This window comes from Gavialis gangeticus, unplaced genomic scaffold (assembly GCF_001723915.1).
Source record: "Gavialis gangeticus isolate Ggan-Ray unplaced genomic scaffold, GavGan_comp1, whole genome shotgun sequence".
Classification (NCBI taxonomy): Eukaryota; Metazoa; Chordata; order Crocodylia; family Gavialidae; genus Gavialis; species Gavialis gangeticus.
The window spans coordinates 15,192,172-15,212,287 of NW_017729001.1; the positions used below are offsets into that span (position 1 = coordinate 15,192,172).

At 54.1% G+C, this 20,116-nt stretch overlaps 1 protein-coding gene across 1 annotated transcript; it reads right to left on the bottom strand.

The window, feature by feature from the left end:
- Positions 1-6,508: 6,508 nt before the first annotated feature.
- On the bottom strand, positions 6,509-18,866 carry SLC25A1 (solute carrier family 25 member 1). Its single transcript, XM_019506642.1, has 9 exons — positions 18,858-18,866; positions 16,149-16,311; positions 14,865-14,964; positions 13,398-13,536; positions 10,940-11,024; positions 10,479-10,583; positions 9,498-9,613; positions 8,778-8,851; positions 6,509-7,997 (listed from the first exon to the last, which is right to left on the bottom strand). Exons 1-9 carry the CDS (start codon positions 18,864-18,866, stop codon positions 7,883-7,885), a joined length of 906 nt encoding a protein of 301 aa, XP_019362187.1. The 3' UTR covers positions 6,509-7,882.
- Positions 18,867-20,116: the final 1,250 nt, after the last annotated feature.

Genomic DNA, 20,116 nt, shown 5'->3' on the forward strand with positions numbered 1-20,116 from the left:
TGTGGATGCTTTGCCCCAAAGTTTGGTGTCATCGGCGAACTTGGCCAGTCCGCTTCTGACTCCAATGTCCACATCATTAATGAAGATGTTGAACAGTATGGGTCCAAGGAGAGAGCCTTGGGGGACCCCACTGGTCACAGGGCACCATGACAATTGACTTCTGTCACTTACACCCTCTGGGTCCGACCACAGAGCCAATTTCCCAGCCAGTGGATCGTGGTGGACCCCAGGCCACAACTGGCCAGTTTCACCAAGAGGTGATCATGGGATACCAGATCAAAGGCTTTTTTGACTCTTGCTTCCACTTGCAGTCCTGCTGCCTCTGCCCCTTGAGATTTCTGGAAAAAGTCTTGATGGCTATCAAGCTCTCTGCAGCTGGAGCACCAAGTTGCTTGGAAGTAGCTGCTTGCTTTGGTGAAAAGTCCTTGGCTTCAGAGAGGGGATGGCAGCTTGGACCTTTCTACAGAGTCACTGTTGATTGGGATGGATGCCACCACACCACTCACCTGGGACCAACCAGATGGGGTTTGTTCATATTTGGCCATCAGATTGGTCTCCATCCAGCCCCATAGGGAAACACAGAGATGTTGACCATACATAACTGTGAAACTCCACTCAAAAGTCCAATGCTCATTAAGAGTCAGCAATTTGGCCCCTATATGCCCAATGGATGGCTCCCTTCATAGAAATGACACTGCAAGGAGCCCACAAGGAAACTGGGTAGGCAGTAGCCTCTGGGGCACAATCCCCGATTCTTGGATGATCGTTTTTAACATGAGGCTGCATGCCATGTGGAAATTGCTGTGTGGACTCCTTTATCAGGGTCACACTCCCTTCCTTTTCATAAGTCTCTGAGGATGCCCATGCTCAGGAGAGTGAGTGTCTTGAAGATCCTCTGCTGCACAAGTTTCCTCCCTGACGCACCGGTGGCAGAAATCATTCACATCAAGCCTGCTACAGGGGTGATGGATGAGAAGCACTGGCCCAAGTCACCCTTGTGCCGTTTCACTGTGAAATGCTAAAGGCGACAGGGTCCAGGGATTTCGAGAGCCCTTCGAGGGTACTTGTCTGAGCCTGAGCTACAGCCCACATTGGACACCAAGAAAAGCATCTAGCCCAGCATCTACAAGGGTGCTAACTGACAATCCCCTAACCCAGGTTATAGCAGAGCCCCGCTCTTAAGCCTAGTATGAAGGCTTGGCTAGGCTGCGGGCCGTCAGCCGAAAAGAGCCTCTGCTGTTCCCTCCGCCCTGCCATAGCTGTGCCAACACAGCCCCCTTGTGGAGATGCCGAATATGCTGTCAGGAGCTCTCCGACTGTCCGCCCTACCTCGCCCCATGGGCATGAGCTAAGACGGTGGCGCTCAACCTTCCTAGACTCAAGGCACCCTCAGAAAATGCCAGCTCTTAGCTTTCACTCATTTTTTTTGACTACGAAAAAACCAGCAGAGCAATTCTTCTGTTGCTCAGAAAACTCAGACCAGGGCAGGATGTTTTTAACGCTACGGATTCCTATTTGAAGTCTCTGGGTTTATTCTTGAGAATCCTGTGCAGGAGCTGACACGCCTCACAGTGGTAACACTGCAAAAGACTCCCGTGGGACCCAGGGTGCCATTAGCATGGCTGAATGTCGTGGAGCTGAGCTAACATGCCAAAAAGGGCACCCTTGTTGGCATAGCTGCATCTCCAGCAGCGGTTCTGGTAACAAGGCCTAGTTCAGACAAGGTCCAAAGCTAATGCAGCTGCAGGCTACATGCAGGTGAAGACAGCACTGTATTAGCAGAGCTGTCAGAGCCTGGTTGTAGGATGGCTGTGAGGACAGGAGATGCTGCAGGTCACTGGCAGTGTTGAGGGAGGGGACCCTGAGCATTAGCTCTCATGCTGCGAGCATCTTCTGAACCATGATGAAATGAGGGGAAACGCCCAGTAAAGGGCTTTGTTTAAAGCCTTCACCCCTGATCCTTGCCAGCATCACTGCCCTCAGTTCCAGGAGTAAAATACCTGCCTACACCAAGGAACCTTTAATAGAAACCAAAACACCTTTATGCAGAGCGGAGGTGCTGGAAGGCTCTGGCAATGCATAAAAGAAGAGCAGCATCCACTCCTCATTGCTAGGCTCCTGCCCCTTCAGCTCCCAGGAGGACCGAGCCACCCCAGCAAGCGATGCCCCTCATCATAGCACACAGGCCTGATGCAGCCCCCGCTACCAAAGGGAGCGCTGGCTTCGAGGAGGGAAGAGGAAAACAGCTATCCAGCAGCACCAGAAGCTGCTTGTTCCCCAGAGAAATGAGGAGGTCTTTTCTGGCACCAGCTCCCACCGGCTTTTCAGCACTGAAGCAAGTAATTAAACAACTCGACCTCACCTGTACAAGCTCCTTCTGCTTTCTCCTAGAGACCCGGTGGTCTCCATCGCTGACCTCTTGTTCCTGGGCATTGTACTGTGGGAGGTTTTGTGGCCCAAGAGACTGAGCAGCAGGTGGCCAAGGATTTCCTGCTTCCATTCCTGATGTGCTGCCTGGCGCTGAGCCAGTTGCATTATTGCTGAATGGCAGCTTCCATTCAAGGGCCCAGCTCCCAGCACACGGGGCCTAGTTTTCTGAGGGTTTGAAAATGGAAATAGCATCAACACCTTAGTATCTCCCTCTGCAGCTTACAGGGGCTCTAGAAATGAGCCTGCAACCTCTCACACTGGAATCAAAACCCCTGGGCAGCTTTCCTTTCGTTCTCCATGACCATTGCTGCTCTTCACTTCTTGGGCTTTGCTCTCTGGTTTACAGCATAGCAAGCATGATCAAGATCATGGGAGCTCGTATTTGACTGCTGAAGGCTGCCATTGGCATAACACTTTTAGAGCTGGGTAAGCCCCTCCTAGCTGCACCAAAGGAAAAAAAAACATTAGTAGGTCTGGGCTTTTCCACCCAGTAAAAGGGGACCTGCTGAAACTGGAGGAAAAGATTCTGCACAAGCCTTCTTAGCCTTGGTCTTCACTCAGTCTGCAAAGGCAGCAGCTGGGAGCAACTGGCAGCCCACAGCCTATAGTTCCTCTCCTGGTATAAGTGATCCTCATAGTAAGTAGCGCCCAAAGGCTGAGAGCACAGTGACTTTTGACAGGTCAGAAGCAGCACTTGAAAGGCATTGTCTGCAGTAGTTTGGGGCCTATGGTATGTTAGGGCATCACTGGATTCAGTGCTAGGCTACCAGAGCTAGCTCTTTTGTACAAGCATGTGCACAGGGGCACAGGAGCATCATAGCCAGCCCATGGTCTGCCTCATCTTGGGGTCTTCCCTAGTACCAAGCTCTTCAGAGCAGTGCAAGAAATTGCATGGGGCAGAGGTGGGATGATGTGAAGCCCAAGGCTTCACCCTAAATGGTCTGGACTGGGCTTAAACCAACATGTGAGGATTCCTCCCCCATCCTCCCTGTTCACCTCCTCAGAACATGCTGCCATTCCCAATTCTGTGGTAGATCATCCTTCCCTCTCTTTTCCAGCTGGGGGCTGCTGAAGTGCTGACAGCCTCCTATTCTAGCCCCATCCTGGAGACAATTTACATCTCTGGGAAGGACAGGAAAGCTATCCTTTGCCCCCTGCTCCAACTGCTGAAGGCCTTACCCTTTGGCCCAGTTACCCAAAGTTAGCAAGCCTCCTAGTTCTCAAAGCAATTCCTGAAATACAAGGGAGGATAACTGCCCAGCAAGGGGCCATGGTATGTGGGGCTGACCCCCCAGAGGACATGTCTCCATCCCCAACAGGGCCTGGTCTTGTGAAGAAGATCCTGCTGCATTCTGAATTGTGACCTGACACAAGCCCCCATTTAAATCTACCAGCACTGCTCTCCTGTGCGATTAGACAGTATCCAGGATACAAAGCAGACCAACCAACCAGAGGACATGCTCAGCTTCCTCCTGAGCAGTGCTGCTCACCCCCACATCAGCCTGCATCCCCACACTGACTTAGTCACAGGCTGAAGGACAGAGAAGCTGATACTGTCCCTACAAGGAGCATAGTGGCAGCTGGCCTCCCTCTGGCCACCTCAAAGGAGGCAGCTCCCTTTGGGGGACTGATGTCAGTAAATAAGAAACAATATATGAACATACTGGGCCCAGAGGATTGGACCCCAACTAGCCCCCCATGGGAAAATCCCTCCCCCCACCATTTTCCCTGCATTAGTTTTCAATTAGGGCGCAGATCTCGCTCCCAACACTGAACTCCACAGGTACGAAGAACCAACCCAGCCTTGCTTTTGAGGCCATGGCAGCCACCAGTCAAGGAAACCGACTGCTCCCCAGGTCAGGTCCTCGGGCATTTCTATGGAGCCTAAGGAAGGGTGTGCTGTGTGGCAGGAAGCCACCTTTGTTCCTCCCCAAAATCTCTGCTCTGTGACAAATTGATTAGGAAGGGCCCAGCAGAGGAGACACCCCTTTACCCTCTCTCTTTAGGTAACCTGAGCTGGCTACATTCATGAGGGAGGGGGAAACCTGCTCCCTTGGCCTACTGACTTGCATCAGCTACCTGGGTGAGGGGCTTCTACCTGGTGGGCTAGAGTCTGCCCGGCAACCAGTGATGTATTTCAAATTGGTTGACTAACAGCCAACAGGTGCTGGCCTCCATTGGACCAGGTGAACAAGGTCACAGGGGCTATATAAGTTAAGACTGCCCAGGAGGAGGGGACAGCAGCCATGCGGGGGACTCAGACTTAGAGAGGAGCTTTACCATCAGAAACTGGCTCTCTCCCCCATAACTCATGAGCTAGAAACGGCCTGCCTCCAGAGGGGATCTCCAACAGCCTCGGGATGATGCTTGTAAGCTACTCGAGATCTGGTTAGATATCCAGCTGGCAGTAACTCAGATGCGTGATCAAAAGGCTACCTCAGCCAGACTGTTTTGCTCTATGGGATTCCTATGATATTGCTTTATTTTGTACCCTATTTTCACCCTACCCCTGTAATCAATAAAGTTCTCCTTTGTGACTGGTGTGGGAGACTTATTGAGGGGTGGGTCTAAATTATGCCTAAGAGGCCCCTTAGGTCTGCGGACTAAGGGAGACTTTCCTTTTTGGCCCCAATTTGGGGAAGTGCCCCAAGTGCCTGTAGTGGGTCGAGTACCCGCAGGACTATTAGGCCTGTGTTTCCCCGAGGACACAGGGCCGAGACAGTCCCTTCTCAGGGTGGTAGCAGCACACATTATCCCCAGGCTAGTGAGTGTGCTCCAGGAAGGGAGGCAGCCAGACGAGGCACCCCTAGGGAGGCACTCGGAGCTTGGAAGGTGGTTGGGTACAGGGAGGTGGGTAGCTCAGTGCAGGAGTGCCCCTAGTGGCCCGCCACATGCTGTAGTGATTAGTCCCTTCAGGACCTTGCCCTGTGGCACATACCAAGTGTCAGGCCCCAGATCTCACTGCCCGGCCAGGAGAGGAGCGGACTGGGTGGGAACTCCTGACCTCTTTCCCATCACATGGGGTGTCAAGGCAGCAACAGGGCAAATACCCTGCAACCAAAGGGGAAGCATATGGCTATTTGTGTACTGTAAGCCAAGCTGCACCACACAAGGGCTAAAACAGCCTCAGCAAGTGACCTGAAGGCAACAGAGTGGGGCAGTTTCTATGTACTCAACCACATCCGTGACACGGGCTTGCGGGGACTGGGCCCTGGGACCCAGGACTTCACTCCGGATGGCTTTGCTCACCTGAAAGGCAGGTGAGGGGGAGTTTACATCCAGTGAGCAAAGTCTTCACACAGAGGCGGGATGCCACTGGCCCATACACAGCAACCAAGAGAGACTTGTTAAACAGGAAACTTTGGTTTATTGTGGATGCTCTCACCAAAGAGCACCAGTTTGGCCTTGACAACGGTAAGAGAAAGACTTGCTCTACCATCCAACCTCAAGTGCAATACTAACACCCTCCACCCCAACAAGCTTCAAAAGGAACCTCTGGGTTTTACAATAGTAGCAAGAGTGGAACAAAGCACCTGACCAGGTGTCCTGTATAGCTCTCCCCCGAGAACCAGCATGCACCCTGGCCCGTCAGACCACTGCAAACAACCGTGCTATGGCCAGCTGCCAGTGACTGTAGGCAAATGCATGGCACACCAGAGGCTGCCAATGCCGCAGTAATGTATGTGGCTGGAGCTGCAAGGTCCGGGACCAATACTGTGGAACAGTGTAGTCAACTACTGAACACGCACCCAAGTGCACGTGCACCCTAGTAGGGATGTGTGCTGGCTTTTCAGGCTCAGGCTTCATTCAGAAGAGCTTTTGATTTTATTCAAGTTATGAACACAAAATGTAATAGAAAAAAAAAAAGTCTCCATGGCTTTGAAGCAGAGAGTGACACTCTCCTAACTCCTCTTGTATGATAGTATTAAGGCTGCATTTGTTACCGACAGAACATTGAACAGAGAGACCCCCACATCTCCATCGTAGACAAGACACACAATTTGGCACAAACAGACTGGAATCATTATGAGCGCTTGGCACTGGGCAGAGAGACCTACAGTTCTCTTCAGATACAGTGCAGGTGTTTACTAGGTCCACACTGAGTTCATTTAGTCTCTAGGTACTTATATAGCCCTCATCACTGGAATAGAGAAGCAGAAAGGGGGCGGGAGGCAGGAATGCACAAAAGGGAATGACCTAATGAGGGAAACGGCCTCCTCGCAAGTGGTACAAAGGCCAAGTGTAAGGCAAGAGGGTGTCACCCGTGCCCTTGCCCCACCCTCACACCTTCAAATTGTAAACAGAGGGGCTTCGGCAGAGGTGCTGCAGGTTCTGGTTGTTCTGAGGATGTTTCCGCAGCAATGAAAACCAAAACTTCACCGAGACCCAGTGGCATGGGTACCTTCGGTCCATACCAGAATATTACGTGTCTGGGCTGGGGAGTCAGGGATGTGCCAGGCCTGCAACAGCTCTGCCAGATGCCAATGGTGAGAGAGGAGGACAGGACAGGGCATGCTGTCTGCCCTCAACTACAAGGAGAGGCGGTGCAGAATGGATTCCCCATTCTCTTCCAAGGGATGCTGCTGGCCTGGCAGAGCTGACAGGAGGGCGGGCATGCTCAGAACAGATTTAAGGCCATGGGTCATACTGGATCTGGCTCAGGAGGGGAGGGACGAACCAATGCTGGCTGCCCTGTGACACCCCCAGCTTCCAGAGGCAAAACGGCCGATATAGGCCACACAGCATTAAGTTGCCTCTTCCAATGGGAAATGCTGCACTTCAGGCAAGGATGAGGTCTGCTAGAGCAGGCTGGGGTTCCCCATCACTGACTGAGATAGGCTGAGATCCAAACCACCCCCTCTAGCAATTTCTGCATCTAGAGGCTGGCACTGGAGTAGCTGGGAGCTCCCCTACAGCCAGGGCCCTCACAGCATGGCAGGGGATGCAACCAGCCCTCCAGCCTCCCTCAGTGCAGTGCCGCCTGCTAGGATAGACATGGCATAACAGTGCCCGTTAGTGGAAAGCTACTTGTTGGCTAATTTGGTCCAAAGGCAAAAGGAAACTGGCTGAATTCTGAGCTGAAGAACCGTGGAGCCTCTCTCACTCATGGGCACCAAGTTCCTAGCTCCTCCCACCCCTCCAAGCAGCCACAGCTGGCCACTGTGAAGCCTGAAGATAAGATTTCCCCCTCCCCCCCATCATGGCATTGCACAACCCATAATTTAAACCTATCCACAGTTCATTCCTATAAATAAAGGTCACTGGGTTTGTTAAAGGAAGGGATGGGGAGGGGGGCATGGGGTGGCTTCCCCTGTCTGCACACACATGGGAGACTTGAGCCCCCAGCACCGCCTCTGGTGAAGTGTCCCTCTGGTTCCTCTGGGGTTGGTCATCCTTCTCCAGCTGTGGCCTGGCAGAGGTGAAGGCGGTGCCACTGCCCGGAGCCATGGGCTCAGTCCGTCTTCCACACCTTGTTGAGGAGCTTGACCACTTCGTCATAGATGACAAAGACAATGGCCACGTCCAGACAGACCCGACCCAGGCGCGGGACGGTGCCCTTGTAGAACCTGTCAGCAGGGGAGAGGCAAGGGGTGAGCAGGGAGCTTGGCAGACTGGAGTGAGGTAGTACCTGGGCTTCCTTTGGTGAAGCAGGAAAGGCCGGGACTATGACACCTCACCCTGCTCTCCAGCTCAACCCCTCCCCCTTAAGTCGTGAGCTGCATGTGTCCTGGTCCCTGCTGGCAGCAAGGTGTTATAGAGGAGCTCCCTCCAGGCCAGGGAACTCCAAAAGGAATTTCAAATCAGCAGTGACAGACTTTCAGGTACCCTGACCAGGGGCCTCTACCAATAGCTGTGAAGCAGGATCTCTTCTACCCAGCTTCTCTGGAGGTTCTGGACCAGTTCCTCAGCTGGTGCAAGCCAGAAAATTTCATCGTAGCCCACAGGCTGGTGTCACTTGCACAAAAGCCAATAAAATCCTTACTTGTTCCCCACTCCCTTCCCAATCCTTCCAGCCTTCTACATCTCTGTTGAGCAGCTCACACCCAGACCCTACTCCCTGCCCCTTCTATTCACCCTTTTGTCTTTTCTAGACTGCCCCTTACAACTAGGGACAAGCCTCCCATACACACAGGCCCAGAGGCTTCTCAGCCTCCAAATCCCAGAAGCAGATGCCTGTTAACCAGGAACCCCTAGCTGACACCTGTTCCTCTGTTCAGCTGCTTTGCCAGTGGCACTGGATTGTGGTGGAGGGATTGTTCTCAACACTACCCTCCTCCCCCTCTTTCAGAGCCCCAAGCACCCCTGTGCTGCCCTCACACCAAAAGGAGACAAGACACAGGACTCACGCCAGGGGCCCTTCGTATTTCATGATCTTGTAGGCACAGTCCCAGGTGCTCTTGTATTTGTGCGCTTCCAGCCCCTAAAGGAAGTAAGAGAGAAGGGTCAAACACTGACATCACAGCCCCGGGGTAGGTTAATAGAAAACTCATTCCTAGGCAAGGGAACCTGGGGCCTACACCAGTCGTGTTCACCATCCTGTGGTTTCCCTGGCATAGAACATGTCCACACAAATTATACACAATGGGCCAAAGGCATGGCCACTGCCATTCAGGTAGCCCAAACCACAGCCCCGTAAAGTCTTCCTCAGAATCAGGGTCCAGGGCTGCTGTGCTGCAGTGGAGGGAGACACCTGGGTTCATCAATCCAACTATGGGCACAGAATTCCTGATGCCCTTCCAAAATCTCCCGTGAACCTCTTCAAGGAGCAGCACAAAAAGGTACCCAGAGGGCAGTGTCACTTACAGCCAGGGCTATGGGACAAAACTACACTGGCCCTAAATCCAAAACAGTTCAGCTAGTATGGACATGACCACCCAAAGGCACCAGTGTTGAAGGACTGTCATAGGGAATGCTCTTGGCCCCTGCTCTTCCTTTGTATAGTAGTTCCCTGTGCTGCCATTTCTACACTTGGCCAATGGGCCCTGAACAGGTATACATCACTGTGGGTAGGGAGGCCAACAGCAGGCTCTCAGTAAGTGCCAAGGAGTTGTGACTACACACTGTACCTGCATCCTGGTTTTCACCACATCCAGCGGGGTGTTGCCAAAGACGCTTGCAGCTCCAGCAGTGGCCCCAAACACACCAGTGATAAAGGGGTTAATGACCTTATTCGGATCATCCCCTGGGAAGAGGAAGGGGCCAGGTGTTGAGGGGACAGCAAGAGAAGGTGGGTGGGAGGAGGTTGAAGAGAAGAGAAACATAGGAGAAAGATGGTTAGAAACCAAGCAAGGGAAGGGACATCACCAAATCCTTCTGCACATAATGGCTGTGCAGGCTCTGAAAGCCTTGGGGGGCAACCCAGCGCAGTACTAGTTTGGGCCCCAACAAGCAGGAGTCATGATGCCTCTGGGGACACAACAGGGCTGCAGGGACCAGAGACAAGCTTTCTGCAGACACCAGCAATAGGCAGGAGCTGGTGCAGCCATTTGAGGCCGACTGGCATTTACAGAGCCTTGAAAGCTCACAGAGCCCCTAAGATCCTAGTGGACTCAGGGCCTGCAGAGCAGGAGGCCCTGGCACACTGGCTTGGAGTGCAGGGGTGAGAAAGCGACTCCTGGTGACTCACTTCCGGGTAGATGCTAGTATCCACAGGAGCCAGGGCCCTGGAATTATGATGAGGGAGGCTGAATGGTGCAGCAAGCAGATGTGAGATGGCAGAGCACAGCATGGGAGGGGGGCCTGTTCCATTGCTCCTGCTGGCTTACGTTTTGAAGCCCCTGAGCTCCTCTTCTCCCCACCTCTGCACTGTCCCTTTCTCCATCCTGTAGAAGCAAAGCTGCAGAGATGGAGAGGGGGGCATTCTTGTTTGAGGGAAGGATTGAAGCTCAGGGGAGGCTGGAAGAAGCCTAAAAACTCCTTTTGATACAGGAAACCTTAGACAGTCTTGGCCAATGGTAGCCAGAGCTCCCAGAGCTGTGCAGAGGCAGGGGTTAGCCTAGAGAAGCTGGGAGTCAGCAGCTGTACTGGGAAGAGCAGAGTCCCCATACCTTTGTACCAGTTCTTAAGAGAGGTCATGACAAAGAAGCGAATGGCCTGGTTGGATCCCTGCTTGAGAACAGTGGCTGTCAGCCCCTGGTAGGTGCCCTTCAGACCTGCAGCAAAATGGAGACAACATTAGAGGAAGGACACAGCAGCAAAAGTGGCTCATCCAAAACCACCACAACCCCCTGCCTCTCAGCCCCTTCCCTCTCCACACACACACCAGACACAAACAGCCACCATCTTCCCCCGGGGTCCCAGCTGCTTGGTTCACACATATATTTAGCTTGGACAGGATGGTACAAAGAGTCGATTTGTGAAAGATGTGATGTTCAAGTTCACATTGGCTGCAGGGGTGAAGCCTACTGTCTGCATGGCTTTGGTGAGCTGCCAGAAAGCTACAGCCACGCATCATTTGGTCTCCCCTTCCTTGCAATGGAAGCTACCCTGCTCCAGAGACCTCACTCACCCTGCTCACGGACGATCTCCCGCACACCATGGAAGAAACCATGATACTTGGGCTTGGGGGAGCATTGGTCATGGATAAACTTCACCTGCAGGGGGGGGAGGGGGGGGAGAAACAAAACATTAGAGCCTGCCATGAAGCCCCACCAGGATGTGGAGAGACCCCACCCCCCATGGGTACCCTAGAACTACAGGAGTCTCAGCACCCCCACTCAGATGTCCAGCAGCTGTGCTGCTTGGGAATTCAGCAGCGCAGGGCTAAAACTCTGTATCTACCCATGTGCGAGCGCTAATGGAGGCCAATCAGGAAGAGCGCCCTGCAGTCTAGACATCATTTGCCTTACACCCAGAATGATTTCAGCTGAGGAATACCCAAAATGTACAAATGTAGCAACTTGTTGAAGAGAATCTGGAAGTCCAGGGATGGACAGGAGGGTGGGTATTACCAACTCATTTCACCAGATCACATGTGAACCTACTGATCACCTGCGAGCTCTTAAATACATGAGTAACGATTGCTTCCCACATGGGAGAGTTGAGGCAGAGAGGTAAAGTGATTCACCTAATAAATACTGGTCTAATAAAAAGGTATCATTTTGGAACCGAGACTCCTAGTCTTTTGTATGTGATTCACTTAAGTCATTCAGCAAGGTCAGTGGCAGAGCCAAGAACAGCCTCCAGGGTCCCAAGTCATCTGAGTGACAGCACATTGTGTTCTCAACCTCCTCTCAGGGAGAGGCAGGAGGTGGTCATGATTCCTCTGGCCAATTGTCCAGCCTGGGTTTCAGACATAATATCACACACTACAGGATGCCTTTGTGCCCAGTTACCATTTACAGGGACATGTTTTGCAGTTAAATTCCTGTTTCCAGCCCATGCTTCACGGGAGATGTTGGATCTGGGTGTCAAAGCGAGGAAGGAAAACTGAGCCCAGCACATGGGGAAAGAGTTGAGAAAGAAACAGCTTCAGAGCATGGGGCAGCTTGCCACTGACTGAGGCACCTGGCCATGCTTTTTGCATTACTGCTGTTTATGTTAGTATGTTGAGTGTCAGGTTCTGGGGTCAAGCCCCTAAACAAGTCTCCCAGCACAGGAGAGGTACGCCAAGAAAGTTAAATCCAGTCTGAGTTCTAGTGAATACAGGCAACCCTCACTTAATGAGGTTTTATTATAGCATTCATTTAAAATACCTACCTAGTTTCACTCAGCACTGAGCACTTCGTTATAATGCTCAGCACGGGGGTGGGAGAAGCAGTGGCAGTGAGGGAAGTGGCAGCTGGCAGGAGCCCAGGGAGGGGTGGTGGAAGCCTGGGGTCTGCTCCGGCACGTGGTGCTGGAGTGGGTGGGGAGGAGTGGTAGCAGTGAGAAGGAGAGGGCGAGGGGCCAGGCGGCATGAGCTTGGAGCCCAGGCCGGTGGGGCCCAGGAGTGCAGGGTCCGCTCTGGCACGTGGCGCTGGAGCGGCCAGTGGGCGGGAAGGAGTGGCAGCGAGAAGGGGTGGGTGGGGGGCATGAGCACAGGGGCTGAGCCAGCAGGAGCACGGGGCCCAAGGCCAGGGCTGGCAGCAGCGCAGGGCCTGAGCCAGTGCAAGCCAAGCCCACAGAGCTCCCCCACCCCCGAGCTGCAGCCCATGCCCTGTTCTGCTCCAGGTCACACACCCGTGGGGCACAGAAGCCATCTGGTGGTGGCGGCTCATCCCAGTGGTGGTGGGTCTGGAGGGAACCCCCACTGGGCAAAGCAGGGCACAGGCAGGTGGGTGCCCCTGCTGCTTACCCCACGCCAGAGCCCTAGCTCAGGCCCCATGGATGGGTGGCTGGACGTGTGCACAGGTGCTCTGGCAGCCGGTAGGTGTGGGCCAGCAGGGACCATCACAGCAGGGGAACAATGAGGCCAGGAGGAGCTGATGCCTTCCCTGGCACAGCCTGCGTGGTGCCTTGCTGGGAGCAACCTGGCCAGGGCTGGCAGGTGGTGCGAAACCAATTATCTTTATTTACATTACATCCTATGGGGAAATGGGTTTCACTTAATGCTGTTTCACTTAGTGCTTGGTTTTTCCGGAACCAGTTAAGAGCACTAAGCAGGGGTTGCCTGCACCATCCACCCACAAGGAAGTCCCTCTAGGGAAAACCTGATCTTGAAAATCCCATTTCTCACCACTAGGGCTCATCAGAAGGCCATAGGTCATTTCATCTTCAGCAAAGCACAACTCCATTCTTGGCCACAGCAGAAAAGCTGAGTTTGGCCAGTGCACTGCTCCCAGTGTTTGGAAGTGGTTTACTAGCGCACAAGGCATGCCCTTGAGCTCTAGGTCATGCAGCAGGTATCAAGGCAAAAGCCTTCTCCAAACATGGGAGTCTTCCCAGCCTCTTCCTCCTGCTCCGACTCATTCCCAGAACATCCCAGGGTCAGCAAAGAGCTCCCCTCTGTGCAGGCCCCTATGTAGGCTTGCAGATCTCTGCTGTACCTTAATGGTCTCCATGGGACACACCACCACGACTGCCTCTGCCACCCCAGCTCCCAAGCCACAGAAGAGGCTGCGCGTGCTGTCCAGCTTCCCCTGCTCGTCTCTCATCTGGTTGCTGAGGAACTCGAACATGCCGAACCTGGCAGGGGAGAAAGGCCACAGATGCGAAACCTGTTGGACCCTGCAGGGAGCCAGATGCTGGGCACAGAGCTGGGGGCAGCTGGGAGCCTGTGTGGGGCGACCCTTCAAATGGGATTCACTCCCAATTCCTGCTCAGCACCGAGGTGGAGAGAGGCCACAAGAAGGGCTTCCCTGGCCTGGCCCCTCCCTAGTGCCATGCCAATGCCTGGCCTCCCCTGCATCCATCATGTGCAGACCCTCAGGCCCTTCTCCTTTGCCAGCTGCACCTGTTTCCAAACAGTCCCCCAGGAAAGTCAGGTGCAAGTCTCCCAACAAGCCAAGGGGATGGGGCCAGGCACCAGGCTGGGACTACTGACAGCTATCAGCGACAAGTAGAAATAAAGACGCAGCAGCCTCTGCCAGGGCCAGTCTCACCAGCCCCAGCATCTCATCCAGCCTCCTTCCCTCCCGATTCATCACCTCATGTTGCCACACCAGGAGAACTGGCCAATTGCAAGCACACTGCTTTACGTCACTGGAGAGAAAAAAAAAAAGTCACCTCACGGAGGTGGCACAGAGAAGGGGTGAAGAACAAGCTACTCAAACTGCTCTTTGAGCCAGCACCCCTGGCATGGCTCTCTGCTGCAGCTCTGGATTGTTTTCTCAGGCTGGCCCAAAAGGTGAAGGGCACATAGGGCCACAACCTTGCTGTCTTCTGGGGGACTGAAGCACTGTACAGGAACAGCTGTACCGAGAGCGATCCACCCTAGTGACATGCCCCCTGTCACCCTTCTGTTCCCTCACCATTTGTCCCAACAATAACACCGCACATTGTTATTATGGAGAGCCACAGGCCTGAGAAGCAGGCATGCTCCTCTGCTCTCAGAGTTGCTCAGGGCTCCAGGGACAGACCCTACTCTGAAGCTCCTTCAGGGGATGTACAGCCACAGCCAGCCAGGAGAGGTGCCTGGAAGGCAGGAGGCCTTTGGTGCCAGGACAGCACAGACCTGGCTTTGCATTTCTTCCTTCTGCAGTGCTAACCCTGGCCAGAGCGACAGCCCCAAAGTGCCACAAGGCAGGAGGGACAATTTTCCCCTGGGGATTCCAAGGGATCTCTTTGGGGTTTGCGCTACTCGGTCTGGGAGACTCATGGGAGTAAGGGACACCATAAGGACCTCCACAGTGGTGTCCAAGTCAGCTGGGGACACCCAGCTCACACATATGGGTGATGTTGATCCACTGGGCCTCAAATACATACTGCTGCAGCCAGCCTAACTGGCTGGACATTGTCCAGAGCCATCCTAACACCCCACCCCACAAGAGAAAACCATCCCTGGAGCTCCTTACCTCACAGCAGCTTTGGGTATGGAGCCATACACCAGTGAGCTGAGACCTCGGTACAGCCCCTTCACTCCATGGTCACGCACAGTCTGCTTCACACAGTCCACTAGGGAAAATGGCATGGACCAAAAGGTTTGGTCTCCTCTTCAAGCCAACATGGCAGCACCCCCACCAGGCCAGGCACTGCCCTCACCATCCCCAGTGAACTTCCATAGCACAGGGGCAGGAAAGAAGAGCTGGGGTAATGCGATAAGCCGGCTGCAAATGCTCCATCGGAGACCACTAGACACATGCCAGTGAACGTGCTCACATCAGCTTATACCTACAGCCAGTGAGCCGAGGAACCAACCTTGCCTGCAGTTAATGAATGTGGCCCACATAGCAGAGCACGGAAGTGGTGGCCTCTACCAGTGAGGTTAAAAGTCACATGCAGCAGGGTCTCTGGCATATGGCTGACTGCTCATGACTCCCAGCACATAGGCTCTGGTGGGGCACACATGCAGCAGGACATCGCCTGCAACTGCAGAGACATGTTGGACAAAGGAGCACCTGCAACAGCAGGTGGAAGCACTGGGTTGCGGAGCTGCTTTTCAGCTGGACTTGAAGCGAGTCATGGGCTGACATCTCTGCAGGTCCTTGACAGCACGGCTCCAATCCAAACACAGAACCAGCGGCTTTGGAACCACATACTCTGCCCTGACCTCAGCCTGCCTTGCCAGCCACTGCCTGGCTGGCTGTCTAAATCTCAGCTGGGAGAAGGGTCAGATGGCCAGCAGCAGTGCTCAGTACTGACACCATGCAGCAACTGGCCTGGACACCAGCAGGAGGTTTTGGTTCTGCTAGTCAAGGACTCCTGCAGCTCTATCTGGCCTGGAAAAGAAGCCATCATGCCTGGGACTCCTCCAGCTCCTTTGTTCTGATGCAGCCTGCACTTGCCTAATGCACACACTGGCTCCCAGGTGCCTTGCACAACAAGTGATGCAATGCACTGGGGGAAGATCTCATCTGACCGAGAGACCTCTAAGGTTGGTTACTGGTGGACATTTAAGCTTGAGATACTGCAGGGGTCTATTCTAGACATACCACAACAATGGAAGGGTTTCCTGGTGGCAGGGGAATACCTAGGGCCCCTTCCAGCTCAGAGGCAGATACGCACTGCAGTCCCCATGAAGCCAGTGTGGAGCTACAGAGGAAGAGGAGCACCCAACCGACTGCAGTGGCTCCATGGGCTCACGATCCAGGCAGACTCCCCCATCCCACAGCCAGGCAACTCCAAACCTGCAGACTCACCGATGCCAGCATACCGCGGTGGGTGCGCTTTCTCATCTAGCTGGAGCTGTGTCTTCACATACTCGGTGGGGAATGTAATACAGATTTCAATGCCACCAGCAATGCCACCTGGAGATAGAAGAGAGAGGGAGCTGTAGCAGGGGACTAAACTATTATCCCAACACTAAGCATCCCCCTGGCGTGACCCTTCTACACGCTGACTGCCCAGCCCCATCTCACAGCACTTGGAGATGGATGAGTGCCCACTCTGCTCCCATTCTAGCACCAAAGCAAGGAACGGGTTTTCAGAACCTCCTCCATAACTTACAAGCTTTTCAGCAAACCTGATTTTATCCTGGTGTCTAAACAAGGAGCAGCTCTCGGGATGAGCTCCTCCAGCCACTGGGTCTCAGCTGAACGCCTGGCCCACAGTGCTTACTCTGTTGAAGGAGATGCTCTCTGCTCCCCCTACACGTTGGGCGGGTCCAGACAAGCACACGTGCCTGTTGCCCCGCCTCAAACCCCTTCGAGGCAGGGCAACAGGCACATGCAGGAATGAAAAAGTGTTCCCCGTGCTGCAAACTTGCAGCACGGGGAGAAAATAGACCCATGGATATCCAGGGGTCTAAACACACATTCCGCAATAGAGCAGAGCAAGGCACGGTTCAAGATTGTGCCAAGAGCCAGTCCTCCAAAAGAGATGCTCTGGTTTTGGCCAGAGCATCTCTTTGTGTTCCTGCTGCCCCCAGCGCTGTCCAAGGTAAGTTGGGGTGGGGGAGGGGGGAGAGGACCTGGCCCAGATCCCTGGAGGCTTGCTAGTTTGGCTTTGCACTGGAGCGGGTCACACAGCGCCGGGAGGTGCACACAGAAGCATGCTGGCTTCTGTTAGCATGGGCCGGGCCCCAGGGCTGGCTCCTGCCTCTGCCCCCTGTGCCTGCAGGGGGGCAAGGACCTGGCCCAGCCCCAAGTCGCTCGCTAGTCCCGCCTTGCATGGGAGCAGGTCATGAGGCTCCAGGAGGCACGGCTCCTGTGTGTGCTTCCCAGAGCCATGCAACCCGCTCCAGTGCAGAGCAAGATTAGCGAGCCTCAGGGATCTGGGCCCAGCCCAGCTGGGCTGCAGAGGGGCCCCAGGACCCGGCAGGGCTTGGCACGTGGTCCCTGCGTGCTACACCAGGTCCTGCTGCCAAAAGACCAGCCTGGCTAGACAACAAGAGCAGCCCCAGGGCCGGCAAAACCAAGCTGGGCTTGGCACGTGATCCCCCTGCTGCTGCTGTTAAAGGTTAGTTATGGGCCCTGGGCAAGGGGACTGGGGCCCTCCAGGGTGGAGCCGGGACCCTGGGTGGGTGGGCTGCACCTTGAGGGGGCCAGGGGACCCACCCCTCCTGAGTAGCCCCCACACAAGGTCCCTCACACCCACAGTGCCCCCAGCAATTGCCCCACACCTACTCACAGACCAACCCACATCCCTCCAAATCCACCCACCTGCCTTCCCCTACATCCCTTATCACCCCCTTTCTACAAACACCACATCCCCCCATGACACACCCATTGTGTATGAAGATAACCAACAGCACAGATCAACACATATAGGTACTTAGAATTTACTTTTTCATGATGATAGAGACACTGGTAGGCTTCCACACTGCTTTAACATCGTAAACATACCAATAAAGCATTACCCAGCTTATCACTGTCTCTCTCTCTAGGTGTGCATAGAGTGGATTTTTTGTTTTAAATGTGGAAGAACATGGATTTTGGAGTATTTAAAAAATGGATTTGGGATGCTGCTGCAGCAGTCCAGCTGGCACAAGGGTTAGTGACCCCAGGTATCAGTTGGCTGGGCCCCAGAAGCTCCAGAGAGCAAGTAGCCCCAAGCTGCTTGCCAGGGCAACTTTTTGTATGGATGGGGCCAGGACAGGGCAGCTTTTTATACTGCTGGGGACAGCACAGGTGCTGGTCCTGGGCTCTAGCTCCCCCTGGCTGCAGATCCAGGAGGAGCCAGGCAGGGTTATATTGCCCCAAGTGGCAGTTTGCTTCACACCAAAGTGCATGTCCAAGTACGTTCTCTGAGGCAAAAAGCCCCGGCTCAAATTTGCACCGCTTCCATTTGTGCTGCTGCAAGCGCACATGCCATGACCTTTTCAGGACAAGGTTCATCTTCTGTTGAGCGTACAAAGAGCACCTTGCACCATGGGTCTGCGACCATCATGGAGCTTCCAGGTGCCCCTGTCCCATAATCATCAGGGGGTTCTGCTGCCAGAAAAAAGTGTTTAGTGCCATTACACTATGGCACCAGTGGAGCATATCATCCGATTCAGGGGGCACAGGGCAGACCACACATAGTACAGGCCAAGGACACACAAATTTTGATCCTAGCTCTGGCCCCAGGCAGAGTCAGTGCCACAGGCAAGTTCTCCGTCTCATAGGGGCTTGTTCCACCTACTTGTGTCAAGTAAGGATGCTGCTCACAAGACACAGAAAATGAACCCAACTACTTTACAGGTTCAGAGAGATGGTTCTCCAAACACTCCTGCCAAGACTTGCTTCAACCTCCCTCCCTCCTCCACTCCCAGCTCCTTTCACCACACCTGACTTAAGAACTACCTCTCACTTCCCACTACCAGCTCCCTGACAAGTCGGTCTGCACATGCACATATCAAGCTGCAAAAGACATGACCTGCTGCATACAGAGTTGCTTGCATTTGCCTGGTAAACTCTGCCTCTGCTCACCTCCCACATGGCACCATGTGGGGGGGCTGGCACTGGACTTCCTGTTATAGAGGCTCTGCACAGACCTGGAGGCATGTCCAGCAGCCTCAGCAAACTCTGGTTCTCATTGGATCCTGGGCAAAGGGCCATCCTGGTGAAGATGGGCAAGCAAACTGGCCCGTTTCCAGGGCAGCCATGCAAGGCTCAGCCCCAGGTTCATCTCTGGGATTACGCACTAGATGAGCAACAATGGAGACTGCTTAGGATTTTACCCTCCATGACTACCTTTATGGTAGCTTGAAGCAACAGGCACAGCATCAAGTCTCCAGCCCCCAGCCCAGCAGCTCCTCCTGGGTGTCCCACCCTGTGAGGAATGCCAACCTGGCCATGCAGCTCCCTGCTACCCCTGAGGGGCCCTCCACCCCTTTCCCCTCACTGGAGGGGCAGGCACCTCCCCTCCCCTGCTGCTGCAGCCCCAGCACTGGCAGGCACCTGCCCCCCTCGTACAGCCATCCCGCTCCACGCCCCCCTCGCACCCCAAACAGTCCCCCAGCCCACCCCTGCCCCTCAAAGACTTACCTGCATGCAGTTACCAGGGCTGCATGCCAGCCACGTGCGTGTGCGCATGCAGACCCATACGATGCCCCTGACTCTTAGTGCCATCCCCCAGTCCCAAGCAGCTCCTAGGGCAAGCCAGGAAGTGCCAGGATAAACCCCCGTGCTGAGCAGAGCAAAATCCTGGACATTTGTTCATATTTTAAAAGACTGCCCAGAAGAAAATGGTAGGACCCACTATACAAACACCCAGGGAGAAGCCAGCCCTACCCCTTAAAAGCTGTCTAAACAGGCATGAAGGACCAAGTGCAGCAGGGGAAGCAGAGGCACAAAGAGGTGAAGTGTCTTGTCCTGGGTCACACAGCAGGTCAGTCTCCCGACTCTGTCTGGTGCCCTATGTACTAAGACACACTGCCCCTCCCATGTAATCCCATCCCTTCCATGACTCGGTTTCCCCATCTGTAGAAAGGTGGTATCTTGCAGGCACTGAAACTAAATTACTGGCTGCTTTGCTAGAGCGTGAAGAACAACTGCTGCTAACTGCCCCAGAGATACAGATGGACCAATAAGACAGGAGCAGAAGTAATAACCCAGAGGAAACTATGCAGGACTGGCACTTCTCCGAACGCGACTGCAAAGTACGCCAAGATCTGTTTGACTCTCTACTCCTATGGGCCATCTTCCCTGGACACATCAGAGCTGGAGAGAGGACAGGCTGCCCAGCT